This window comes from Caloenas nicobarica, chromosome 3, assembly GCF_036013445.1.
Source record: "Caloenas nicobarica isolate bCalNic1 chromosome 3, bCalNic1.hap1, whole genome shotgun sequence".
In the NCBI taxonomy this organism is placed as follows: domain Eukaryota; kingdom Metazoa; phylum Chordata; class Aves; order Columbiformes; family Columbidae; genus Caloenas; species Caloenas nicobarica.
The window spans coordinates 23,376,580-23,402,802 of record NC_088247.1 but is presented as its reverse complement, the minus strand read 5'-3'; the positions used below and the strand labels follow the sequence as shown (position 1 = coordinate 23,402,802).

Here is a 26,223-nt window from a genome sequence, read left to right as displayed (position 1 = left end):
ACAGAAATACACGTTTCATTAAAAATTCAGTTCTTGTCATCACTAGACAGTGATGAAATGACCTAACCTTTGCAAACGGTTCTGGAGTTGTTATTTCCATAGTATAATAATAACTGTTGTGTTTCACATTTTACATTAGATCCAGCGCACAATACATGTACAGACCCTGGTACTCCACATTTTGGAATACAAAACAGTTCCAGAGGTTATGAGGTAATTCTTTCTTTTATTTATTAGCTTTCTAAAATGAAGATGCATTTAATAATTACAAATACATTAAATTATCTGTAGGCTTAAATGTCTGATGTAAATTTTAGGAAATTTCTGCTACTTTTTAATAAAAACTCCTGCTTCATTCTAACCTTTTTTTTTTTAAAAAAAAAAGTAGCTTAAAGAAAGAACTCCTCACCTTGCAATATATCATGTGTTAAATCCTTTAGGAGACTTCAGTAGGGAGGACTATTTGTAAATTGACTACCTAATATGATATGACATGATATAATTACTTTTCTTGATGATCATAATTCTTTCATACATTGATGAATAGTCAGTAAGTAACCTAACAACCAAGGACCTGTCTGATCCAAAGGCCATGTAGTCCTTGACAAAAAAGTCAGCAAGTGGCTTTAGTAAATTAGCAATTCATGTTACATTTTATTCAGTCAGAGAAGATGAAATTATTCTGTGTGTTGGATCCAGGTTCTCTGTGATGAGTGTCCTCTCTATAATTTCCAGATTCCTCATAGTTTATTAGTTCACCAAGTGACAGCCAGAAAAGTGACTGAAGAAATAAAAGTAGATGCAACAGTGCCCAATCCACAATCATTATATAGATCGAATAACCTCATGTGGATAGGTATAAGTATTTGTGATTAAATTCTAAAATAGGTTCTGTTTGGGTTTCCTGCTTATTTTGGAACATAGGGAAGTATGCCACATGGTATTACGATCGAGTTAGTAGAACTTTTTCAAAAATTATTTCTGTAAGTTCCTCTGGTTATTTGTACCTTCCCTCTACTGCAGTTGTGGTGCCTGTCATTGCTGTGCAGTTGCCTTTCTGTCTGTTGTCTCATCTTGTCCCTGTACCTCTCTCCATCATCACTTCAAAAACAACTCTAACCTTTGCACCTAAATTGATTTTTTTTAATATCCTCCTTTTATCTGCCTTCCAAGTTGTCTTTAATACCAGAGTTGTACTGGACTGCTCTAATTTCTGTTGAACATGAAGCCCAATTTTCTCTACTCACTGACCTCTAGATATAGTAGGTCTTCATCTGTTCTGTATTTCATATTTCTCAAGTATGTGCTTTCACTCTCAGATCACTATCTGGTACAACACGATTTAGACTTCTCTCCAATTACTGGTGAAGTAGATTATTTTTAAAAAATATATGTGATTAGTGGGCCTTCCTGTTTGTGACTGTTAGGAATGTCTCCATTGTTTTTCATCCAAGTGTTATACAAAGAGTACACTGCCTTTTTTTTTTACTTTCACCTGTAAAATGAGAAAGAAATATAGCTCTGAACCTAGACATTATTTGTTTGCTTAGACATTTGGATCAGTGAGGTAAGATCTGCAGCTCATCATCACTTACTGATACCAGAACTGGCAATTTCACAAAAAGCAAGATGACTTAGAGTCAAGACCAGACACAACCTGTTCTAGTCTCTACTACAGACATGCTGTGTGTCCTTGGCAAGATAGAGAGATTAGTATGTTTAAAAAAAAGTAATAAAGAGATAAGTCATATCAGTAATTTGACGTTTAAATATACCAGTGAATTTCCCAAGCCACTTCAGGAAGTTCTCATGTTCCCTTTGCTGAATGTCTATCATGTTAATCTGTTTTTATGTAATTGTGTGTATAGTTAACAGGTAGATACGCTTGAAGGTAACTGCCCATTTTTAGTGTTCATTGAAGTCCTATGATGACATGTGTAGAGCTATCAGCATTTATATACCCGCAAGCTATTTTATTAAAATGTGTTGATCACTACTCATTTGCAACTTACTTGCATTTGTCCATGTGATATCTTACATTATTAATAAGTCACATAATTTCAAACAATATTAATTTTTGTGGTTTGGTTTTGTTTTGTTTTCATTTCTTCCTATCATATTTATTGCCAGGATGTTTTATTCAAAAGCAAAGCAATACTTTACCAATCAGCCCTGTACCCTTAAATACCTTGATCTGGAGTTGTATTCCAGATACTTTTGTCAATACCATCAATAAGTCTACTTTACTAGAACTTTCCACACAATCTCTCTTATATTATGAAAATTCTTCATCACATGGAATTTTGTATCCAGTTTTCATGCTATTCTATTCTCAGTGGAAGTCTAAAGAAAGTTTTCTCAGTTAGTTCACCTTTTCTTGCGACAAAGGTCGTATCACAGTTGACCATAGGAAGACTTTCCATAACATCACTCTGCTAATCGAACATCTCAAGTAAAACAGGTAGTTTATAGTAACAAATGCAGCATAAGGAATTGTGACCTAGAGTTTTCTCCAGTGAATTTATTTGTAGATGGAGCAGTTCTTCGCAGTTTTTTGTTTTCCTTTTTCCTCTTAAAAAAACATTTTTAGTCAAGACACAAAATGCAAAACCTTTGAAACAGACTTTATGGTCAAGTTCTATTGAAATATATGCATGAGGTACAAGAAAGAGAGACATCTCATTCGTTTAGTTTGCTTCTGTCAGACTGACAAACTTATAAGCTGAAATGTATGTGTCATTCTTTTCCATGTGCCAGCCTTGTCAATATTTCTCCACTTATTGCTTTCAAATAAGGTTACTCAAACTTTAAATCACATTAAAAAAAAAAAATAGAAGCTGTAAAAAGAGGACATAATTATTTTTGAAAAAATCTCTCTAGTAGCTTATTACTGTCTTGATATATGACTACATGTGATGGATATCTCTTTTACGTACTGTTTTGTTTTGGTCCTTAGGTTGGAAGCACAGTCTTTTTCCGATGCCGAAAAGGTTATCATATTCAAGGATCTACCACCCGTTCTTGTCTTGCTAACTTAACTTGGAGTGGCATACAATCTGAATGCATTCGTAAGTATGGTTTCTTATCTAATGAGTTAGAGTATTGTGCAATTTTAAGAGAGTCACAAAGTGATGCATGTGGAAATTCATAGTAAAAGACATATTACAAAAAAGTAAGCTTTATTTAAAAGAGTATTTTAAAATGCTTTTTTGTTTCCTATTCTAAAATCAAATATGTGTTTCAGATATTAATTTGAAATAAGATTTTTCATATTTTTATGATGTTCACAATCATTCTCTCAGTTTTACTCAAAAACTCTATCCTAATTCACTGCATTGGCTGATTTAAATTAATCTAGAGGTTTTGTGTGTCTTGGATTAATAGAGAACAGAAAGTGGCCTGAAATATGCATGGGGCTATTTTGTTGGCTAGTATTTTGTGATTTATAAACTAGTACTCAACAAAATTCAGCTTTTCTGGGCTAGGTATGGGTATGCAAATGATTAGTGTATTTATAGCTCTGTATGGGTTGGAGAACATCAAATAACTATTTTATTAAAATACACTGATCTAAGCTAAAAGTAATTTGTTAGAATGACCTTAGATTCTCACCCTGTTTCAAATTACAATCTTTGGATTGTTATAAATGAACACCATGGAGCACAGAGAAAGATGGATACTGAGCAACCATATCTGTTATAATCAATGTGCTGTGACAAAGTCTTCCTATGGAACCTTTATTTCAATTGACATTTATAATGAATTTATTTAGCACAATAACGTCTCTGTAATTGTCGAGGTTCTTTAAAACACTGAATGGAAGCAATGCTTGAAGCTGTGAAAGTACAATAATTCACGATGACTGCACCATGTACAATGGCACGTGCTTCCCTTCACTTTAACTCTTTGCCATTTGCTATCATGATTTAATTTTGGTGTATTGTTTAAAAATATGTACTAGTATCATTTCCATCTTCTCACAGTAACAAAACTATACACTCTGATAATTTTACAAGTAATAGCTATTTGACATTTCTTTAAAGGTGTACAAAATGTACATAAGGAAAGGGAAAAAGTTGTCATGCATTTATTTCAAAGTACCTACTCTAAACTTATGGAAACTGTTTAACACCACTTTTCCTAACTCTAAAAAACCCTTTTCAGCTCATGCTTGCAGGCAGCCAGAGACGCCACCACATGTAGATGTTAAAGCAATAGATCTCCCTACTTTAGGATATACTTTGGTGTATACCTGTCAGCCAGGATTTTTTCTTGCTGGTGGATCAGAGCATCGAACATGTAAACCAGATATGAAATGGACAGGAAAATCACCAATTTGTAAACGTAAGTCATTACTCAAGTGATGTGTTGGGCCCTACTTGGTTGGATTTCATTTTCCATGACATTTTTATTTTATATAGTAGGATTATTTTTTTCCACTCAGCCCTTAAATACACATATGACATGACAGCTTCTACTTTATGAAAAAATGAGCGTATCATCTAGAACTCATGCAGGAAAATATGAGGATGTGTGTATGTAAATACACAGGCACAGATACATAAGTTTACCCCTAACAACAGCAAAAACTTAAACAACATGAAGCGTTACTTTTAACTATATTTATCTTTATGTCACACTTTTAAAGAGTATTTCGACATGTTCAGTGTTTAATGTATGATTTTCTATTAGAAACGAAAAAAGTTATTTCAGAGCTTGGCTTTTAGATTCATTCAGGTATTTTTTCTTGTCTAAGAAAATATTCTAAAAAAAAATGAACAATTAAAAAAAAAGTCTTTGCATCAGATTCCACTTTTACTTATATCCATGTAAATTTCATATAGTTCTGTTAGAGTAACTCCAAGTATATAGTTATGAGGGCTAAATATGATCTTCGTGTGTGAATAAACATGTCTATAAGTTCCCAATTCAGAAAAAATTTAAAAATATATATTTAGAATATGAGTAAAAGAAAAATAGTCAGATGCCATAGGAAAAATCTTTGCAACATGATTTTTAATTGTAATATGTCAAAGAATCTTAAATAAATTTGATGTTTGAACACTATTTGATTTTTCATTAATATATGAGTAGACATCTTTGTTTCAAAATTGTTAAGACATGATCTACACAAAAAAATGTATCTTATTATTCTAGTTCCCTAAAGAGTGACTTTTCATGGGTTCTATGTAATTAATAATTTGCCATAAACAATCTTTCATGATTTTGTTAAGTTTTTTTTGGTTTTAAATAAAGATAAAATACAATATTTTTTTTTGTAAGCAATAATTCTTTTTTTATTGGATTACAGTCTTTAGGTATAATTCTCCTTCAGTGCCCCACACTTTTTGTGCTTTCTTAGCATTTGATCAGTCTAATCAGTGAATTTTTCCTCCTAAAGAAAAAACGAACAAAAAACCAAAAACATTTTAGATCGAACCTTCCTATGGGACATTAGCCTTTTTGACATGAGGCCAGCTAATGATATGAGGCCAGAAATTGACCTGGGGTCAATGGACATAACTCTGCTGAGTGTGCCAGATATATATCAAATGACACCAGCTGTGATCCTTTCCCATGATATCTGATCCTGACATCTTAATCCAGCTATCTGGCTTTTGCTGGTTTGTTTCATAAATGTATAAATCTCTTTACTATATTTAATATACTACTATTCATAACTAGATATAGTATTTGTCCCCTCTATAAGGCTCTCTTTTATAGCACTGGGATTGATATAAAAATGTTAGGCCTAAATGTGCTAAATACTTGGCTAGCAAGTCAGCTTTCCACAGTAAAAATATTGTTTACCTAAATTATTTTCTGATAGTTTTCTGTAAGTGTATAGGTTTGAATGTTTAAAGTATTCGAGACCAGTTATTTCTGTTTTAAATATGGCTCTATTGGATAATAAATGATTGCATCCATCAGGCATTGTTTTAACATTCTATTAAAAAAAATAAAACAAATATGTTCATGAAAGTGATAATTTGTCTTTTTACTTGTAGGTAAAGGAGTGAGAGAAGTTAATGAAACAATAACTAAAACTCCAGGTTTGTATACAAGAGTTTTAGATCTAAATAAATTAAATTGATTTACATCCTAGACTTTTATGGATAATAAAACTATTTCCAATATTTAAATTAAATATTTATTACTTATTTCAAAGGAATATAAATGTTGAGGTCTTTCATAATAACAGATGCCACGTAAAACCTATTATACGAAATTGTTTTCCAAACAACTTTTTTTAATTTCTACAGTGCCAATTTTGTGAATAGCACAAAACACCCTGTCAAGCCAGAAAGATAAAGCATATATATACACAAAACCCAGATTTGATGTAGTATATCAGAGAGATTGCTATAATGGAGAGCCTTATAATGACTGTAGGCTATAATAGCAGGGACTGGGTTCAGTCAAGTTCTGCCCTTTACATTGCAGGTGTTATAAGAAACCGCACACACACACAAACAAACAAAGAAACAAAACCATTTTGGAAAATTTGTTGGCCTTCATTTCATGGAGACTCTCAAGATAGTGTAAGATAGGGTTTCCTAAACTGTGTAGACCACCAGCAGCAGCCAAATATTTCTAATGCTTTTCTGTATCTTGTTATTAACATGTATGCAGTTAATCTTTTCTTCCTGTCGGTGACAAAATAGACAAATACATCTGAAAAATCCTTGATGTAGATCTTTTTAGGTTCAATCATTTTCAGAAAATGAAAGGCCTAGGGGTTTTTTTATTGACTTAATTAACAATGAGCAGAGTTTTCACCAAATAAATGAGCTTGCAACTCTGTATTCTGAATTTTAGCAAGCTGCAGGGAAAATAAGATTAATGGTTCACAGTCATGGCAGTTCACAGAAGGACTCTATAGAGTAGATGGAAAAAAAAGGTATTTCTGTTAATAATTAACCTTCCTGGTGAGTTTATTAGTGAGAGTGTCAGGTGAAACCACAAATGAATTCTTCTCAAATGTGTTACTTCTACAGACTCACAATAAAGCAGGCTATAATGTACATTCATTATGATTAATATACAGTCTTCATTTATTGGAGGATTCACCTCACTGAACACTAAAGGCATGGATTAATCTGCTACCACACAGATTTTAAAGTTTCAATGCCAAACTAAAATACAGACCAAGTCTCCAAATTTATTTACTATGCAAAGCATCAGTATCAATTCACATGCATCTTGTCCCTTATAACTACTTCTGAGAAATAAGTAGTATTTGAAAGGCATTAAAAAAAAATAAAAAGGAAATATTGTGATTGAAAATGATGTCACTGTTTACTGCAGGGTGACAATAAACCGTGGCAGATGCTCTCTGTTAAGCCCCCACCCTCTCCACTAGGAAAGGTAATAGGAGGAAAAGGGAGAGAAGCTTAGAAGTTGAAAAAGTTAAAAATGCTTTACTATTGCTGCTAATAAATAGAGAAAATAATACAAAATATACAAAATCACTCTTGAATTTCCTGGGGTAGTGCAGCATTGCCCAAAGTGGAGCTGGCGTTGCTCCAGCGGCTACAGGGTGGGCACCCGGAAGTCCTGGACTGAACTTCGCAGTAAACCAGCACTAGATCCAGGGATGCAGGGTCTGGAATCTTGCCTCGGATCACAGACATGACAGGCAGGGTCCTCTTCAGATGCCAGCCATGGTCAAAGAGAGTGAGACCCTCATCTGCCACTTTTATAGGGTGTATGACGTATATGGGATGGAATACTTGGCTGGTCAATTTTAGTCACCTATTCTGTCTCCCCTTCCTTGCAAATATGCCCCTCTCACTTATGGGATGTGCAAAATTTATCAGTAACCTTGGCTGCCATAGCAATAAGTCTAAACCTGGGCCAGTTCTGCATACCATTGCTACTGTTATCAGCTCTGGAGCGAAAAGTATCTGAAAATATGCAGCCAAAATTCAGAAAAGAGCAGTTACTTAGAAGAACTTAGCTGAAAGAAAAATTCACTAAAAAAGAACTGGTCTTGTTTTAAACAAAATCAGGACAAATAACAATAATGGTAAGGAGAAAACTGAAACTGTCTTAATGAATGACAATAATTAACAAGGAAAGGTTTTAAGCTATTTTTAAAAAACAGGTCTGCACTATTATTATGTATTTTAAAAATCTGAATTCTCTCTAGTATTGAACACTATGTATTTTGGAGTATTTTCTTTACCTTGTTATCTCGGCTTTTGGTAGAATTCCGTTTGGTGCTATCTGTATTTTAAACGAGATGAAGCTAGTATCGCTAAGCTAAAATTTTTGTAACAGAATAGATTCATGTTCTGATTTCCCTCCTTTTGATATCTGAGTACAGATTATGTTTATTATTGTTTACTAAATTGTTATTTTTTTGCCAGAATTAATGTTTTCATAAGCAATAGTAGCTCACTTTTACAGTACTGTGTGTTGTAATATAAAGAACTCTTAACAATACCCAAAGGAAGTTTAAGAACTACAATATGGTGTTCGATTCCCATAGTTCTCACTGCTTTGTATAGTCTTTGCAAAAACATTTAGGAAGTTTTTTTAATTGAGTAGCCATGGATTTCCCCATTCGGCAGATTCTGAGGCGAATCCAGAGTTGATGCAATATTAGTGTAATAATACCTAGTTCATTTTTCTCATTCTGCATATGCCCACAGTGGGTGGGAAAGGCAGGGACATTGCAAGGACTAGGCAGAACTGGGTCAGAGCCACATTGATTCCTCAGCAGCATCCATGGGACTGCAGCACTTGCATTTTAACCTTTTACAAAAACATGACTGGGGAGGCAGAAATACATGTTGCTATTTTCTTCCCCTACTGATGCTGTGCATCTGCAGCAAGTGCAAATTCTGTAAATACCGAGCCAATGGTACTATTTTGCAAAGGTTATCAGCTATTAATGACAGTTAGAATTGCTAGAGAAACTAGATATTGAAGATGTTGAAGGTGGCAAAAGAAGTATGGCCTATGCTCCTTTATAAAAGTCTTACATAGTCCCTGTCAGGTTCATGCCATAATAATAGATAGTCACCTTCATAAGAATAACTTCAGGCACACAATTTTAATTAAAAGCTAAGACAATAAAATCTTTTTAACATGTTTTTAATATATTTTTAGAATGCCAGGTTTTGAATTTGCTTTATGTCACTATTGTAGCAAAGCAACGAGCAATATGTCAGAAAAAGAGTCTGAAAGACCTTTTACAGGATTCTTGTATTTGCAGAAAATATATGGGTTCTAAGGACTGTGAGATGCCAATTCAAATTTAATGTCCCAGATTTTCAGTCTTAAATTGAGGTTAGCTGGTATAAAGCCCCAATCAGGCATTTTTTCTTTGGAAAGGGAGTACTTAAATTCTCTGAAGCTGTTGTACTCAAAGCCATATAGTGGTTTTCCACTCACTTGGTAGTTCAAACTCCAGTGGTAGTGCAAACAACATACTAATCACATTTTCAAATCATGCCACATTGAGCTTGAATATTTACTTATGGCTTTTGCACAATTTGAAGGCAAAAGGCACTGAAGAAGTTATTATACTTCCTCTTTATGAAATGCATACAAGTCTCTAAGGCAGGAGTCCGTTATTTTTCATAGTCTTGGGGACATTCACTGAAGCACACAAGTTATGAAGTATGAGGTTATTTAAGAACATATATTGTAATGGACAAGTGTAGTATATTATAGGCGATTGTGTAGAAAAGTCATTAGATATATTGTCTTCACTGTTGTAAAATTTTCCTATACTACCTCTTTAGAACAGTGGATTGATGCTGTAACAGAAAAAAATCAAGAGCATAAGAATGGCTGAAAAGTTTACTACTTCACTGTAGTTCACCTCTTTCTTTGTTTCTATTTTGTTCACCTCTAGTTCCCTCAGATGTATTTTTTATAAATTCACTGTGGAAAGGGTTTTATGAATATTTAGGAAAAAGACAGGCTGCTACTCTGACTGTTGATTGGTTCAATACTACAAGCAGCAAAGTGAATGCCACATTCATTGAGGCATCCAACATCCAACTCAAACTATCAGGTAGGTTCACAATTTGGTGTTTAAAAGCTATTGTTTTAACTTTTACCATCTGTTTGGTTTTCTTATGTTTTCTACCAAGCACAAAATGAAACAAAAAATTTATGTTTTCACTAAAAAACTTCTTCTGCCTATGTTGCAAAACGAAAGGTCCTAATGTAATGGTTTACACAGATTTCACTCAATTTATATACAGTCACCCATCTATTTTTCCCCTTCCGTTTCAAATAAATATTGAGGTATGGCTTTTTCATCTTGGACTGTTGGATAGTATTGACGTGTTGAACTCACAGGTAATACTGAAGTGGTAGATGAAGTGTATATAGACATTTTAAGAACTGTACTATCGAAAAGCTCCATTATTCAATAGTGATTAATATCTGCTTCAAAACAATATGGTCTTGATAATGGGATTTCATAAGATAGACACAGATAATTAAATAAATTAGTGAATTATGCATACCTTTTAGTCAACATTGTATATTTCTTCCTGCAAATTTGACTATGAAGTTCTGATTTACCCTGTGATCATAGTTATATTTGAAAAGAGCATAATCAGCTGCCATACCTTTTGAGGTCAAGAGTTCGGACACAATTTCAGTAGTTGGCTCCCAAATGAAAGTTTTCTTTCCCTCCACTATCATTGTTTACTATAGCAATGTACTGTTGTGATGTGGGTAAAATGAATTTGTTTTTCAGTTCAAGGAAATTCCAGGCAATTCTATATACAGAATTATTGAAATACTGTATGAAAAGACAAATATTCTTGCCCATTTACATATAAGGTTAAACAGTATAAAACCATCTTTGCATCCTGTTATCAAAAACGATGTGGGGAAAAGATCAGTAAAATAAGATCATGTTATTACAGCACTTGAAATCTTGTTTTTTTCCAGATTATTGTATTCTATTATTACAGAATGTTTTCTACAAATTTTTTTTTGTTCTAAAGCTATATACTTAACTTTGAAACAATCCTTTTACTAACTGGTTGAAAAGTTGTTTAAAAGGCACGTGTTACCTCCTTTATGTTGATAGGTATTTACAAGAAAGAAGAAGCCCATTTGGTTTTGAAAGTTTATCAGATTAAAGGATCTAGTGGAATTTTTGCAAGCAAGTTTGAAAACGACAACTGGGCACTTGATGGTTATGTAAGTGACCAAACCTCTATGGATAAAGCTTGCTGAGTTTAAAGTTTGAAATAATTTGTGATTTACTATATAATTCTATCCAACCTTTTATATTATAAATAGGGAATACAGCACTCTATATGTCAGTGTAGAGATCACATTTTAGTTTACTAAGGGGAAGCAGGAGTGAATCAGGATATTTTGCCATGGTTTTGCCTTTAGTAATATTATGCACTTTTTTTTTTGTTGTTTGGTAAATTGTTCCCTGTAATAAAATTACATTTAATCTTGAAGAATAAAATGCTTATTTTACTCTTTGCAGTTCTCCTTTGTGCCTTACAGTGCTTTCTATGAAAAATAATTTAAAATCTGACAATTCAGTGGGCTTCTATATCCATATACAAATTCAATTATCTGTATGCTAGCTGAAGAATTTTAAAACCTATTAATATACATCAGATATTTTAAAGTCATTACAAGTGTTATTTTGAAACTTTGAGACTGTTGCAAACTTAAAATGATAAATATTGTATAAGCATAGAAAGTTCACTAATATTTTAAAGGATAGAAGTGAAAATCTTGTATCCATATGTCTATTCTAAGTAAAAAAAACCAAAACAAACCAAAACAAAAAGGCTAAATATTCTTATTCATTTCAGAAATCTTTGTTCTGTTTCAACATATTCTAGGTATCATCAGGGCTTGAAAGAGGTGTTTTTACCTATCAAGGTGATATACATGGAAAAGACTTTGGAAAATTTATGCTCCAAAGACAAGGTAAATGCATTCACAGACCTTTAATATGTATAATGTTTTTGAGTCTTGCAAGAGTGAATTTAACAACAGCTATCTAGCTGAAGCAGACATGTTATTTCATGTCGTTGCTATTATAAAAAACACAGTGAAATATGTATATTTGAAATATAAAGTTCAAATCCCAGTTTAACTTGCTTAACTTGTTACTATCTCATGTTTTCTGGGATAGAAACTTAGTAAGATGACTACAGGATGCTCTTAAAGAGAATGCTATAGCAGCTGCTTGCTTTTCTGTGAATGTCTTTTTGAAAGTAACGAGTGTCATGCAATGAAAAGACATTTTTTGCTGAAAGGTATAAATTGTTGTCAGAATCATACAGGAAATTAAAGGACAGAATCAACATTTATTTTAATAGTGTCCTTTGGAGAAAGCTTTTTGCTAGTGGATGTTTTCATGTATATGCATTTAGATAGAATTCTGCTTCACTGTCAAAAACATGAAATGAGTGACTGAGGTATATATTACAGCTAAGGACACAAGTGCTCCAGCGGCTGGTGAAAAACTAGTTATTCTACTCATAAAATAATTTTGTCATAAAAACAACAACAAAAAAATTTACTTATAATTATTCATAAAGTAGTTTTGGCAAATACTAAGCGTAGACATCTGCATTTCCTGAACCTGAAACTACTGCAGAGTGGTCGAAACATGGTATATACACAGCAAAGTACTGGGCTAGGAGGAGGAGACAGCCTGGCCAATATGTCTACACTAGACTGTATCTGCATTTTATAAATTGCCTTGATTTCATTCACTTCATTGGTCCCATACACAGTGTCCTTTAAAGTTCTGCCAAATCTCCCTTGTATTTCTTTGCTGTATTAGCTGCTGAAATAGCAGTTATCCTATGGATATGATCATCTTGGCCAGCTCTCAAATTGCTGTATATGTTTAGTCACAAGAGATGGAAACTTTACTCTTCAGAGCCTAAGAACTGCCAGTTACTGAAGCTGAATACAATTTCAGTCTTCAGAGTAAAGTATTGAATGGGACTGATTATTCGTCTACCTTTACTTTCATGTAATCCTTATTACTGTAATATCTAAGCTGCTTTTTCTTTCCGATTTTAACAAGCACACTTTAAAAGTAGAACATCAAGATATGTTCAAAAATCGCTTATTTAGTAGCCTTTGATGTCCCAAAACAGTGAGAGAAGACTCTGTTCATTTTGTTTGGGGGGTGTGTGTGGTTTTGTGTTGTGTTTTGTTTTGTTTTGTTTTGTTTTCTTAAACCAAGCCTTATAAGATGTCCACGGTTTTCCAGCTACCTAATAGTTTGGAACCATGTGTTTTAGCAGCTATCCGAATAACTCATGGGTGTAAATGAAGAACAAGCAGAATCACAATTCAACAGTTGTATCATTCTCCAGTGGATGTATTCTACGGTAGTGGAAAACATTCTCCATATAAATGTTTAGAATTGCAACATGAGAGCTCAGTTTGTATATTCCCAGGGCTAGTAAGGAGAAAAACTGTACAAGTTACACATGTATTCCTAGGCTGAGGGCCTCTCACCTTCAGCATTGATATCTCAGCGGAGAGCTTGCTACAAATGCAGATACTGTCTCTTTTAGATTTCTTTGTATGGTTGCTAAATAGGCACTGATTTTCTATAGGTTGTTTGTTCTCTATTGAAGAACCTACAGCTAAAAGGAAACAGCAGATTTCCATCCAACACAGGTTGTAATATTTGTCTATGTCCTCTCATATTCAAGGATAACTTCCTTTGTTTTAAAATCTATTCTGTTCATGAATATTCAGCTGAGGTAATGATTTCATATGTCCTCCAGCTGAAGACTTAAAATTTTTCCATTTCTTCAGGAAGTTAAATTATTTGCTGCCTTTACACTAAGCCAGAAATATGCATAAACTATGTATGCACTGGTGCATACATAATATAATATGAAATTCTTCACCTGCAAGCATACTTGAAAGAACAGCATTTACTGAGAAATACTTCATTAAGTGTGAAAGACAAATCTATTTGATGAAGAATTCCCTATCACATAATATCAGATAAAGACCAGGCTCAGTGGATGTGCTCAGTCTTGGAACTTAATGACAGGAAAGTAGAAAGAACTTTTTTTCCTAAGAACTGTTTATCCTTTTTCAGAAGCAATTCTGTTTGCTTCTAGCCTTAGAGAATAGCTTAAAGGGCAAAGAGATCTCTGTTGTCAGTCTGCCAAAAGAATTAGAACTGTATCCGAGCCTGCTTAAGGGGCCCAAGTTGTGACACCATATTATTTAACCTGTTTGCCAAGTAATAAGGCATTGACGGAAGCTTTTCGTTTCTTTTATTATGTTTTAATAACTTGGTCTTTAAAGGCTACAAGTCTGCAGCCAGGTTCAGTTTCTGCAGTTCCTAAGTACCTGTGCCTCACCACTGTAATTCTAGAAGACGATTATTCTAAAATCTTGGTTTTGTTCATTCCAGTCTGGACTGTCATTTAAAATTGTATGAAAAGGTGACTTTGTAAGAAGAAAAACTTACTTCACCAAATGATTATTTTCCTGTATATATTTCCTCTGGTGAAATGCAATGACCATTTTTCTTTTTTTTTTTCTTCAAAGTAATTTTTTGGCTTTACTAGTCTGAGGTAACAAATATGAAATATGAATAATTAATTTGTGACTGTGATATACTAGATCACTGGCTGTGAAATACATGTTCATTTCTTGAAACTGATCAGCCTTAAAAGCGTTGAACATCATGGGACTTGTGAATTTTAAATTTCACTCTATAAACATGTCATCCCTCCTCTCCAGATCATTTTGCACAACTTTCATCATTCCCAAATAAACTCTACATCTAGACAGGATACTCACAGCTTCAGAGAACAAAATGGTTGTACATTAGCTAATGCACAGATAGCTAGGACTAATGAGCTATGAGACTATATATTAATATACTCCTCACACCCAATGAGGTACCCAAAGATTCTTTTCTATCTAGCAGTTATCAGGCAGGTGAAGAAGATCCAGCCTCTGTTGCTCCTTAGAAGCTGCTGACTTGCTTTCCATTTAGTATTTTTTCTCTTAAATCCTTGACCTGCTAACCATCCTTGTCTCAGGAATTAGTCTTCTACCTGTAATTCTACTTTTCTTGTCTTGCATGGCTTTCGCTTTCACACTTTCTCCCAGTTCAACAACAGTTCTCAGTAAAACTGAGCCATGCTGTACTGATGGACACAGCTGAAACCCAGGGCTAGGAGTCACAGGAGAAACATGTTTGAAAGCTCCAAACAAAGATAAGGAAATGCTAAATGAATATTTTCTTACAATAAAAGTATTATTTTCTAGTATGTATATAGGAGAAAACTCAGTAACTAAGCGAGAACAAGTACATTGCTTGTGCAATAATGATTTCACTGTGTATTATCAGAATTTGAGCTTCACCTGACTGCTGCTATTTTTAGGAGGCTAAAGAAACCCGTTATTCTCCCAAATGTTTTAAAAAATCTTTAATCTTACTCGATATCCCTCTATTAAACAACAAGTTTGCTAATGACAAAGTATGTCCTTTTTAATGAAAAGAAAACCATGCTACTTTTTGCATTTTTTTCATCTATTAGGATACAGATATTTCCACTTTTCTGGTTTTAGCTGTGGTGTAATCAATACCTGAATTAGAGCAGTGCAATAGTTTTCCCATTTCTCATCATGATAATGCTGTCAGAAGAAATACAAAGCACACATCAGGATATGTTTAATCACAAACAGCTCTGAAAAGGATTGTAATAAGTAGATTAGACTGTCTTGAAGTTATACTGATTCTCATACATGAATAAAATCCAAATTATCCAGAATTGCAGCGAAGTTTCTCTTCCATGGTGAAAAGCACACCCACTGCATAGTCTGAAACTGGTCAATATTTCTTCAATGCCAATTAAAGGTTGAAAATTTCAAGCTTTATTAGCCTAAATGTGGTACTTTAAAAACTGTAGAGATATAGAATATTCAGTTACCTCAAATAGGAGTTCTGAATACTAATTATTAAGTGTGGGTCAGTTACCAGATATAACTTAAAAAGAAATTATCCAAATGTAAGTTTGTGCCTAGTTTTAGATGTTCAGTTACACACACATACAAAAATTAAATTTAAAAAAAAATTCCATATCAAAATTTCATACCAAAGCTTGCTTATTATGAATTTCAAACTATTATTTTTGTTGAATTCTGATTAGATATTTTGTAATTTTTCTGATGCTTCTACATTAAAATGTATCTATCATATGTGCCATGATAATAGCTTTGAAACATAAATTAGGAGTCTATTAATCAGACACTTTCTGTTTATTTTTGTACTTGGTTAGAATTTTAAGTAAGAGCTGGAATAATAATTCTAAGTTTTTGTTGATACAAGCTGACTGCAATGAATTTGATCATTACCATATTTTTTTATTAATTATTCCAAATAATTGCAAAACCAGCTGGGAATTGTGATAGTCAATGATGGAGACAGTGATAACCGCATGCAGTTTTTAAAACTTCTGTCGCTTCTTTTAACCAATGAAAAATTCAAAAGGATCATTTAAATTAACATTTCCTAAACTTGTATTAACTATGGTAATGACTTGATTCTGTCTTTAATTTAGATTGGTTGGACAATGTGCAGTACATGTGCAATACAACACAAATACATAAAATTATGCCAACAGCCTTTCCACACATTGAGTATTGGGACAAATATTGGATTACTAAAATTCAAAGATTTTTATAATACACTGGTTCCACTTTAAAACAGTTCAATGTTAATGAAGATACTCAACAGTAGTGTGATAAAGCTCATAACATGATCCCAAGTACCACAGTAGCAGATTTATTAATTTGCAGAGGTTAGACTTCACCATTTCTGCAGAGTAATATACAGGAGCATGAAATACAACAGAAGATTAAGGCAGTGAAAAACATTGGACAGTATTTTGTCATGTTTAGTGATCAAATCTGGCAATTCTGAAATTCCTAGGGCAGCTGTTATCATTTTAAAGGGAACTTAATTACTTCCTAGAATGTAATATATTTTGTAAAATTAATTATAATATTAGCAATCAAAACATGTAAGTTTTAAAAATATTTAACGGAAAAAAAAAATCTTAGAATCATAGAATCATTTTGGTTGAAAGAGACCCAACCATTAACCTAACACTGACTAAACCATATCCCTAAGAACCTCACGTAGACTTATTTTAAACACTTCCAGGGATGGTGATTCAGCCACTTCCTTCATTCCTTTTTTGCACTGAGCTTGAAGTTCAGGAGATCATAGGAGAATTGTTTGCTTCTGTCTCAGTATTGCAACTTCTTAAGATATTTTAGTAGATTGCTGAATCACAGAATCACAGAATCACAGAATGTTAGGGATTGGAAGGGACCTCGAAAGATCATCTAGTCCAATCCCCCTGCCAGGGCAGGAACACCTAGGTGAGGTTACACAGGAAGGCGTCCAGGCGGGTTTTGAATGACTCCAGAGAAGGAGAATCCACAACCTCCCTGGGCAGCCTGTTCCAGTGTTCTGTTACCCTCACTGAGAAGAAGTTTCTTCTCAAATTTAAGTGGAACCTCTTGTGTTCCAGCTTGAACCCATTACCCCTTGTCTCACTGTTGGTTGTCACCGAGAAGAACCTGGCTCCATCCTCGTGACACCCACCCTTTATGTATTTATAAACATTGATGAGGTCACCCCTCAGTCTCCTCTTCTCCAAGCTAAAGAGCCCCAGCTCTCTCAGCCTTTCCTCTTAAGGGAGATGCTGCACTCCCTTAATCATCTTTGTGGTCCTGCGCTGGACTCTCTCCAGCAGTTCCCTGTCCTTCTTGAACTGAGGGGCCCAGAACTGGACACAATATTCCAGATGAGGTCTCACCAGGGCAGAGTAGGGGGGAAGGAGAACCTCTCTTGACCTACTAACCACCCCCTTCTAATACACCCCAGGATGCCATTGGCCTTCTTGGCCACAAGGGCACAGTGCTGGCTCATGGTCATCCTGCTGTCCACCAGGACCCCCAGGTCCCTTTCCCCTACACTGCTCTCTAATAGCTCATTCCCCAACCTATACTGGAACCTGGGGTTGTTCCTACCCAGATGCAAGACTCTACACTTGCCCTTTGTTATATTTCATTAAATTTTTCCCCGCCCAACTCTCTAGCCTGTCCAGATCTCACTGGATGGCAGCACAGCCTTCTGGCGTGTCAGCCACTCCTTCCAGCTTGGTGTCATCAGCAAACTTGCTGATAGTACACTCAGTTCCCTCATCCAAGTAATTGATGAATATATTGAATAGTATTGGTCCCAGAACTGACCCTTGAGGCACTCCACTAGATACAGGCCTCCAACCAGACTCCGCCCCATTGACCACGACTCTCTGGCTTCTCTCCTTCAGCCAGTTTACAGTCCACCTCACTACCCGATCATCCAGTCCACACTTCCTCAGTTTTGCCGTGAGGATGCTGTGGGAGACGGTATCAAATGCTTTGCTGAAGTCAAGGTAGACCACATCCAGTGCTCTGCCATCATCAATCCACCTTGTTACGCCTTCATAAAAGGCTATGAGGTTGGTCAAGCATGACTTCCCCTTGGTGAAGCCATGTCGACTGCCCCTGATGACCCTCTTATCCTTGATATGTCTTAAGATGGCACCAAGGATAAGGTGTTCTATCACTTTCCCAGGGATGGAGGTGAGGCTGACCGGTCTATAGTTGCCCGGGTCCTCCTTCGTGCCCTTTTTGAAGACCAGAGTGACATTTGCTTTCCTCCAGTCCTCAGGCACCTCTCCCGTTTCCCAAGACTTGGCAAAGATGATGGAGAGCGGTCCAGCAATGACTTCAGCCAGCTCCCTCAGCACCCGCGGGTGCATCCCATCTGGACCCATGGATTTATGGATGTCCAGATTGCTTAACTGGTCCCTAACCCAGTCCTCATCAACTAAGACAAACTCCTCCATTGCCCTGCCTTCCTCTGGGGCCTCAGGGGTACAGGGCTCCTCAGGAGAGCCTCCGGCAGAGTAGGCAGAGACAAAGAAGGCATTCAGTAATTCTGCCTTCTTTGTATCTTCTGTCACCAGGGCACCCACCCCATTCATCAGTGGGCCTACATTGCCTCTGGTGTTAGTTTTATCTGCCATGTATTTGAAGAAGCTCTTCCTGTTGTCCTTGACCCCTCTTGCCAGGTTTAACTCTAAGGAGGCCTTAGCTTTCCTAGTTGCCTCCCTACATCCTCTGACAACAGCCTTATATTCTTCCCAAGTGGCCAGCCCCTCCTTCCATGATTTGTAAACCCTCCTCTTCCACTTGAGTTTGCCCAGCAGTTCCCTGTTCAACCACGCAGGTCTCCTGGCTCCCCTCCTTGACTTCCTGCGCGTCGGGATGCACTGATCTTGAGCTTGGTAGAAGCAGTCCCTGAATGTTAACCAACTATCTTGGGCCCCTTTACCTTCTAGCAGCCTTGCCCACGGGATTTCCTCCAGCAATTGTTTGAACAGGCCAAAGTCGGCCCTGCTGAAGTCCAGGGTTGCAATTCTGCTTGCCACTCTGCTCCCGCCACAGGAGATCCTGAACCCCACTATTTCATGGTCGCTGCAACCAAGGCAGCCCTCCACCTTTACTGCTTCAACCAGACCCTCCTTGTTAGCGAGGACGAGATCCAGCAGCGCACCTCTCCTAGTCGGCTCCTCCACCATTTGCATCAGAAAGTTATCGTCAATGCACTGGAGGAACCTCCTAGACTGAGGCTGGCTGGCTGAGTAGTCCTTCCAGCAAACATCAGGGTAGTTAAAATCCCCCATAACAACCAGAGCCTGTGACTGTGAGGCCATGCTCAGTTGCCCGTAGAAGGCCTCATCAACATCCTCACTCTGATCTGGTGGCCTGTAATAGACTCCCACAACAGTGTCACCCCTGCCAGCCTGCCCCTTAATTCTCACCCACAGACTCTCAACTTGCTCCTCAACCGCATCTGGACAGAAAGCAGCACAATGGCTGTGTCTGCTGTACAACTGGTCTGTGACAGAGACCTAAAAAGACTAATTGATGCTGTTGCCATCAATGAGATAACTGTGATATTTGAGACAGTGCATACTGGTAGGTTGGAGCATTTCTGAGTGGTGAACACCAGTGTGTTATATTCTTCTCTGCTAACATCAGCAGAAATATTCCAGAATAATAAGACCAGATATCTGTTCCAGCCCCACCCTCACTGTATTTTCCCTCTGTCCTAGTCTCTCCTTCTTGGATAGGATCTATATATTGCTCTCTGAAGAGCTGTGAGTTCAAACTGGCAATGTGGAGTTGGATTTCAAATTTTTTTTTTCTGTATAAATTTTCTAATTTTTTCCCTATAAAATTATTTTGTATCCTTTGCAATTTGAATTGTCAAGTTGGCCACCTATTTAAGGAATTTAGCAATGTCTGTCTTTATACTGATGGAAAAATGGGATATGCAAAATGCCTTACAGTTCTGGTTACCTACTTGTCCACAACAGGAACCCAGCAAGGACATGCCCTTGTGTTCTCTGCACCTCTATTTTATCCTAATGCAAATGCAGCTTCCATGCGCTCTAAAACATGCTCATGTCTCACCCCTAAAAGGAGATTGTAAAGCACCCAGAACATGCACACAGGTGCACAGATTAGGGAGTGTTATTTTTTCTGCAAAGAACCTTTGTGTTTTACCACAGTTACCTCAGTTGTCTCTTCCTTTTTCCTGTTTGATGTGGTCTTGCATTGATTATTGTTTCTCAGCTAGATGTCAAGGCCGCGAGCACAGAATTTTACAGTATTAACAAACTTTTTTTAGAAGGTAAATGGCCTAACATTATTAAATCGGTGACTCATGAGAGGTGTAGTTCATAATTATTTTACTTGCTTAATATTGTTTTCAAATAATTTTGTTAGTTATTGGTAAGTGGTATTGACAAGATTTATACTATGATACCGCATGATATTTATTTCATGTTTTTAAATAGAGTTTTTTTATCAAGACACCACTTTCTTTCATTCTTGAATAAAAAGAGAACTGTGAGACAGAAAACCTGGGAATTTTATTTCTACCCTTTTGTTTCATTTCAGGTCCTTTACGTACAGACACAGACCTTTCAAATCACTATTACGGTACAAACAGCAGTTCTGTTGCAGCTGCCATCCTAGTACCATTCTTTGCTCTAATATTATCAGGATTTGCATTTTACCTCTACAAACACAGGTATTGTAAATGTTATTTATTCAGTAACTTAATAAGTTTTTGGTTTAATTTTGATAGGTAAGTGTAACTAGGGAACATAATACCAAAGCTTTCAAGAATATATTTTCTCTAGAAAGACAAATATTTCTAAGTATTCTGACAAAGGGGTTCAGTGTAGGGCAGTTCTTGATGGTGAACAATTAGAAAAATGAGGCACTGTGTTAAGGAGCAAAGATCTATTGACCTTCTTGGTTCATCAGGCTGAATCAGATTGAAATCTCAGGTCACATGTTTTATTCTTTCATTTTATTGCTTTATTAAATTGAATATATGCTGCTTCTTTCAAAATGCTTATGAGTATTAATTATACAAGATGAAAAATCCATAAATTACATGAGGGAACAGCCTATAATGAGACTACTTACGGTACATGCTGAATAAGCTAATAGATGCTACTAGAACTGACATCATTTTGGCTCTTATGAAACTTTCATATGCCATTAGATAACAAAAAAAGTATGATCTTGTCTGAAATTTGTTTTTAAAACTGTTATCTATGTAACTATTGAACATTTGTTCATTCTGAGTGCTATTTGGCTAGAGCTTTTTGGAAAAATTCTTATTTTTTTGTATTGAACTACAATACTCTCTGACCTTGTGTTATTTGAAGTTTGCACAATGCCGTTTAACAGAAATACTGATTTTTAATAGCATGCTCTTAAAACTTTTGTTCTATAATAATGATACCAAGGGTATATCATGATTACAAGAAATCACATAGACAAACGAGTCCACCATTGCCCTGTGATGGACTGGACTGTCTAGTCACCTCAGTATTAGATGATTTAGGAAAAAGGAAATTGCAGTAGCATTTGAACTTTTGAACTGCAGTTTAAATTATGCATGTCCTGAAGTGTAATATAACTTTTAGTTGAAAAAATTGCTAAGGAAGAGCTGTGAACTCTGTTTCATAACATGTTATTGTGAGATGCCTTTCCGATGCCTACAGATCTGCATTCTCAGATAGCTCCTGTTCTGCAATGTAGGAACCTAAAGAGCAGCCTGAAAACACAGTTATTCAGATAGGGGGAAAAGATGGAACATAAAGGGAACGTTGCTGTCACTTTGCTCTTAGAAATAGGAAGCAAACTCAAAGAAAAAACTAATAAAACTATATATTGACACAAGGGTACATTTTCTGGTTTATTCTGTGAAGTTTGTGATGTTCTATGTAACCGGTGGAGGTTCAGTTTTCTATTTGTTAGAAATATATACGCATTTAGGAGAGATAAAACTTAGTTTTCAGATGACCAGCTATAAGCCTGATATTTATGGTACTGCTGCTGCAGCATTGCAGTTCTGCCTACCTTAATCTAATTGAAATGCATTAGATACTTGAAAAAGGAGATGCTACTCATAACTTAATATTTCAAAGATTATTCTTCCTTTTTTATATTTTCAAACAATTTATTCCATTAAAACAGTTTTTAAAGAGGTTATATTGTTATATTGTCATATTTTCATCAGAAAATTAAGAAGTTCATTACTTAAAGTAACTTTAGGTCACCTTTATCCTCTTCAAAACAAAGGATGTTCCAAAGGAAAGATAATAGAATCTGTGACTTTTGAAAGGACTTCCTTGAAATGACCTTAATGACCAGAATAACAAGAGGAAATTTTCACAATTATGTGATAGTTATGCCCCTGGAGGCTCTCTATATCAGAGAACCAGAAGGTCTTCTTAGGGGATGATTTTTGGATGTTTCTGCTGTGCCTATGTCAGATTAATAGAATCTAATTAGAATCAGGGTTGTTAAACCTTTTTACACAGTTTCTGCACCTTTTATCTGACAGACAGGGATCGCTTCGGAAATGAAGACAGCATCTCTGTCTTCCTGAAAATTAAAATATATTTAATTACTTACACTTAGAAAAGCTCCTAGTAAAGATGTCTAAGAATGTTTTGTTACTTCTAAAATGAAAATAGCAGGAAAGGGCATATTTAGAAGCAATAGAAATTTTTGTATGTGGTAAATTTCCATTACTGACATATTTCCAGTGATAGTTTTCCCTATCTGCTATTGAAAAAGAATAATTTTCTAAAAAAATAGTTTGGTTTTCAAGAACCCTTTTCTAAAGTGTTATCATGAGATTCTTTTCTAAATTGCTTTACATTTATTAAGAACCAAGCATCTACATTTTGTGCTCCTTCGTTGACGTTCTTGCCTTATTTCAATTACATGTAGATACTTTTAGATGCTAAGTGATTTAAGGTTAAAGTAGTAAAATACAATATGATATCATTTTACTAGATATAGCAGAAAGCCTAAACAATTCTGTTTTATTTTTCATTTAGTTATTGGCTTAGTATAATCTAACAGAACTTTGCATAAAAATGTGAACATCCTTCAAGTTTTTATTTGTTTCTGGTGGTAAAACACTACCCAAAGTAGAAGAGTGGTTACTGAAAAATAATGCTTTATATCCCTTGATATTAAAATGTCAAAATTTATGTGAATGCTAGTTAGGATTTGATAAATCTCATTATATGTGTTTGGACATAAAAAATCTCTGTCAAAGTATGTAGTAGTGTTTATTGCTGGGAGTATTCATAGACATAAGCAGGCATGCTATGGCAAATCTATCTGAAATAACTGAAATTACTGGCCCTTATCTGACGGTTACCACAACTAGCAGTACAAGATATTCTGGACACTTACCATGTCAGTGCAAAAGTTGCCTGATTGAAGCTATGCTGGCTGACTTTGCACTGACTTAGATTTAATAGTACCCAGGGGACCTGTTACAGCACTTCAATGGTGCAACACTAACTTGCTGCTCTGGCATGGTAATAAACAGCTGATAGCAGCAAATTACTAAACTGTTCCCTCTACCTCTGCTGGAAAATATCTAAGTCAATAAAGTCTGTGGGTGTTTATCTCATCTGAAACCGGAAGTGCTATGAACAGGATGAATTAGGAGCCACTATCTTCTTTCTATGTATGTCTAAGTCATCTACTTCATTCAAGTCCTTTAAAATCACAATTTGTATTGTTCTTCATCAGAACATTTACACAGATGGTCCAGTTGCCTTACTAGGTGTACTGCAAAAATTAGCGTGGGTAGATCCTAAATCTCCAGGAAAGTCAATTAGGATATGCTTGATGGTGATCAAATTAAATCCACCTGTTAAAGATACTACTGTAGTTTCGACATTAATGTCAATACTTAAAAAAACAGGATATATATTTGGAAATTGATAAAGCGTTAATTTAGTAAAGATGGAATAAGTGTTTCCACTTTGTGTATGGATTCTTTTATGCTCAGACTAGCAATCTAAAGAAGTCATCAGAAAAGACCATAATTGCTACTACTGACAGAAAATATTATAAATGTGATCAGTTTCAACTTTACTTTTCTTCATATTTTTGTTGTACGTTGCTTTACTTTTGTCTGCCAATTTTGTCAATAAGATATGAAGTTGTCATTCTTTTGACATTTTTATAATGGAAAATGCAAACCTGTAGTTTGCCTGTATTATATCTGTGTTTTGTAGCATCAGTTTTCCCATTAGGAATTGGCTTTCTTCTCTTCATTTTGTGAAAAATAACTTCCAGTCAGATTTCTCTTATTTTAAGTCCCTGCAACATCCTTTATGGGTCTCCTTTTATCACATGTAGATAGAGCCATGCAACTTGTGTATTTTATAGATAAAACAATAATTTTAGCATGCTTATTTTTAAGGGTTACTAATGATTTTTTTTCTTTTTTTTTTTTCTTTTTTTTCCTCAGAACAAGACCAAAAGTACAGTACAATGGATATGCTGGACATGAAAACAGTAATGGACAGGCTTCATTTGAAAATCCCATGTATGACACAAACTTAAAACCCACAGAGGCAAAGGCTGTGAGGTTTGATACGACTCTGAACACAGTTTGTACAGTGGTATAGCCTTCAGTGCCCAATATGACTGATTCATAGCCATACCTCTGATGGACAAGCAGTAATTCCTTTGGTGCCATATACCAGTTTCCCTTCTTCTCTTGGCTTCGCTGCTGTAATCTTTAACATCTTCTGTCAGCCTACATGCAGCTAAATTTTCTGGTAAAAATGTGTCAGTCTTCTGGGGATCAGACAAAGAATATTTTTTCATCTTAAAGTTGGATCAAAATGCCTGGCTGCGTCTGCTTCAAATCAAGGCACACTTTAAGGAAGACTGGCAAGTCATGCCAATTTGTCATATTTAATGCCTCAGACTTTCATATTTGTATGTGGCTGGATGCCTTTCAATGCATTCTTCTGGGCACTTGGATAAATCCTTTGAGTACTGTGACAAATGATAGCACCACAGATTATCCCTGGGAATATTCTGAAGAAATAAAGCTCTCTCGAAGGAGAAGACAACCTTCCTCGAGATTGCATACACCTGCAAATGCTTTACCATTGAAATCTTGATAAAATTAAAGAAAGTTAGAGTGTCTCTCATACATAGGACGGTTTGCCAGTTTCCCAATCAGCCCTTATATTGCAATTGTTAATGCACAATTTTTTTGCACTAGAGTGTTATGGATGACTGAGTGACCTACTGGTAAAAATATACAGGGTTTCTACACACTGTCCATTGTATATAGATATTCACCAACTCTGCCAAGCAAAACATTCCACAATAAATTTACTTGGAATATTAAATTATGAGCCCCATGCTTAGCACCACTTAAGATCTTGTGTGATAGAGGACAATATTTCTTTTGTCAAATTTTGACTAAATTTCTTTGTAAACATGATTACAAGTCACTGAAGTCTTTCAGCCAGAACAAGAGCTCCTTTCTAAGAACTTTTCATTGTCAGTATTGTTTTATTCTGAAATCAGTCATCAATCACCATTTTCAGTATCATACTATTTAACAGCAGGGGGGTTAGCAGTTATTGCTGCTTGCCATGTACAAATGTGAATAGTAATTTATTTTAGATAGCTCATAAAGCTTGTGAGCCTGTGCTCATAATACAGTCTTCCCTTTTGCATTTTTTTCCATTTTTTCCTGTAGTGTGACATCATTTTCTGATGTTACATGAACTA

General features: G+C 35.4%; 1 protein-coding gene across 1 annotated transcript in view; it reads left to right on the top strand.

The window, feature by feature from the left end:
* Positions 1 to 25,097, top strand: part of CSMD1 (CUB and Sushi multiple domains 1) — a 1,102,582-nt gene extending 1,077,485 nt beyond the window's left edge. The window contains 9 exon segments of the mRNA XM_065633007.1: positions 140 to 213; positions 2,957 to 3,068; positions 4,165 to 4,344; positions 6,009 to 6,053; positions 9,869 to 10,030; positions 11,066 to 11,178; positions 11,847 to 11,934; positions 21,034 to 21,166; positions 24,938 to 25,097. Coding sequence (XP_065489079.1) covers positions 140 to 213; positions 2,957 to 3,068; positions 4,165 to 4,344; positions 6,009 to 6,053; positions 9,869 to 10,030; positions 11,066 to 11,178; positions 11,847 to 11,934; positions 21,034 to 21,166; positions 24,938 to 25,097 — 1,067 coding nt within the window.
* Positions 25,098 to 26,223: the final 1,126 nt, after the last annotated feature.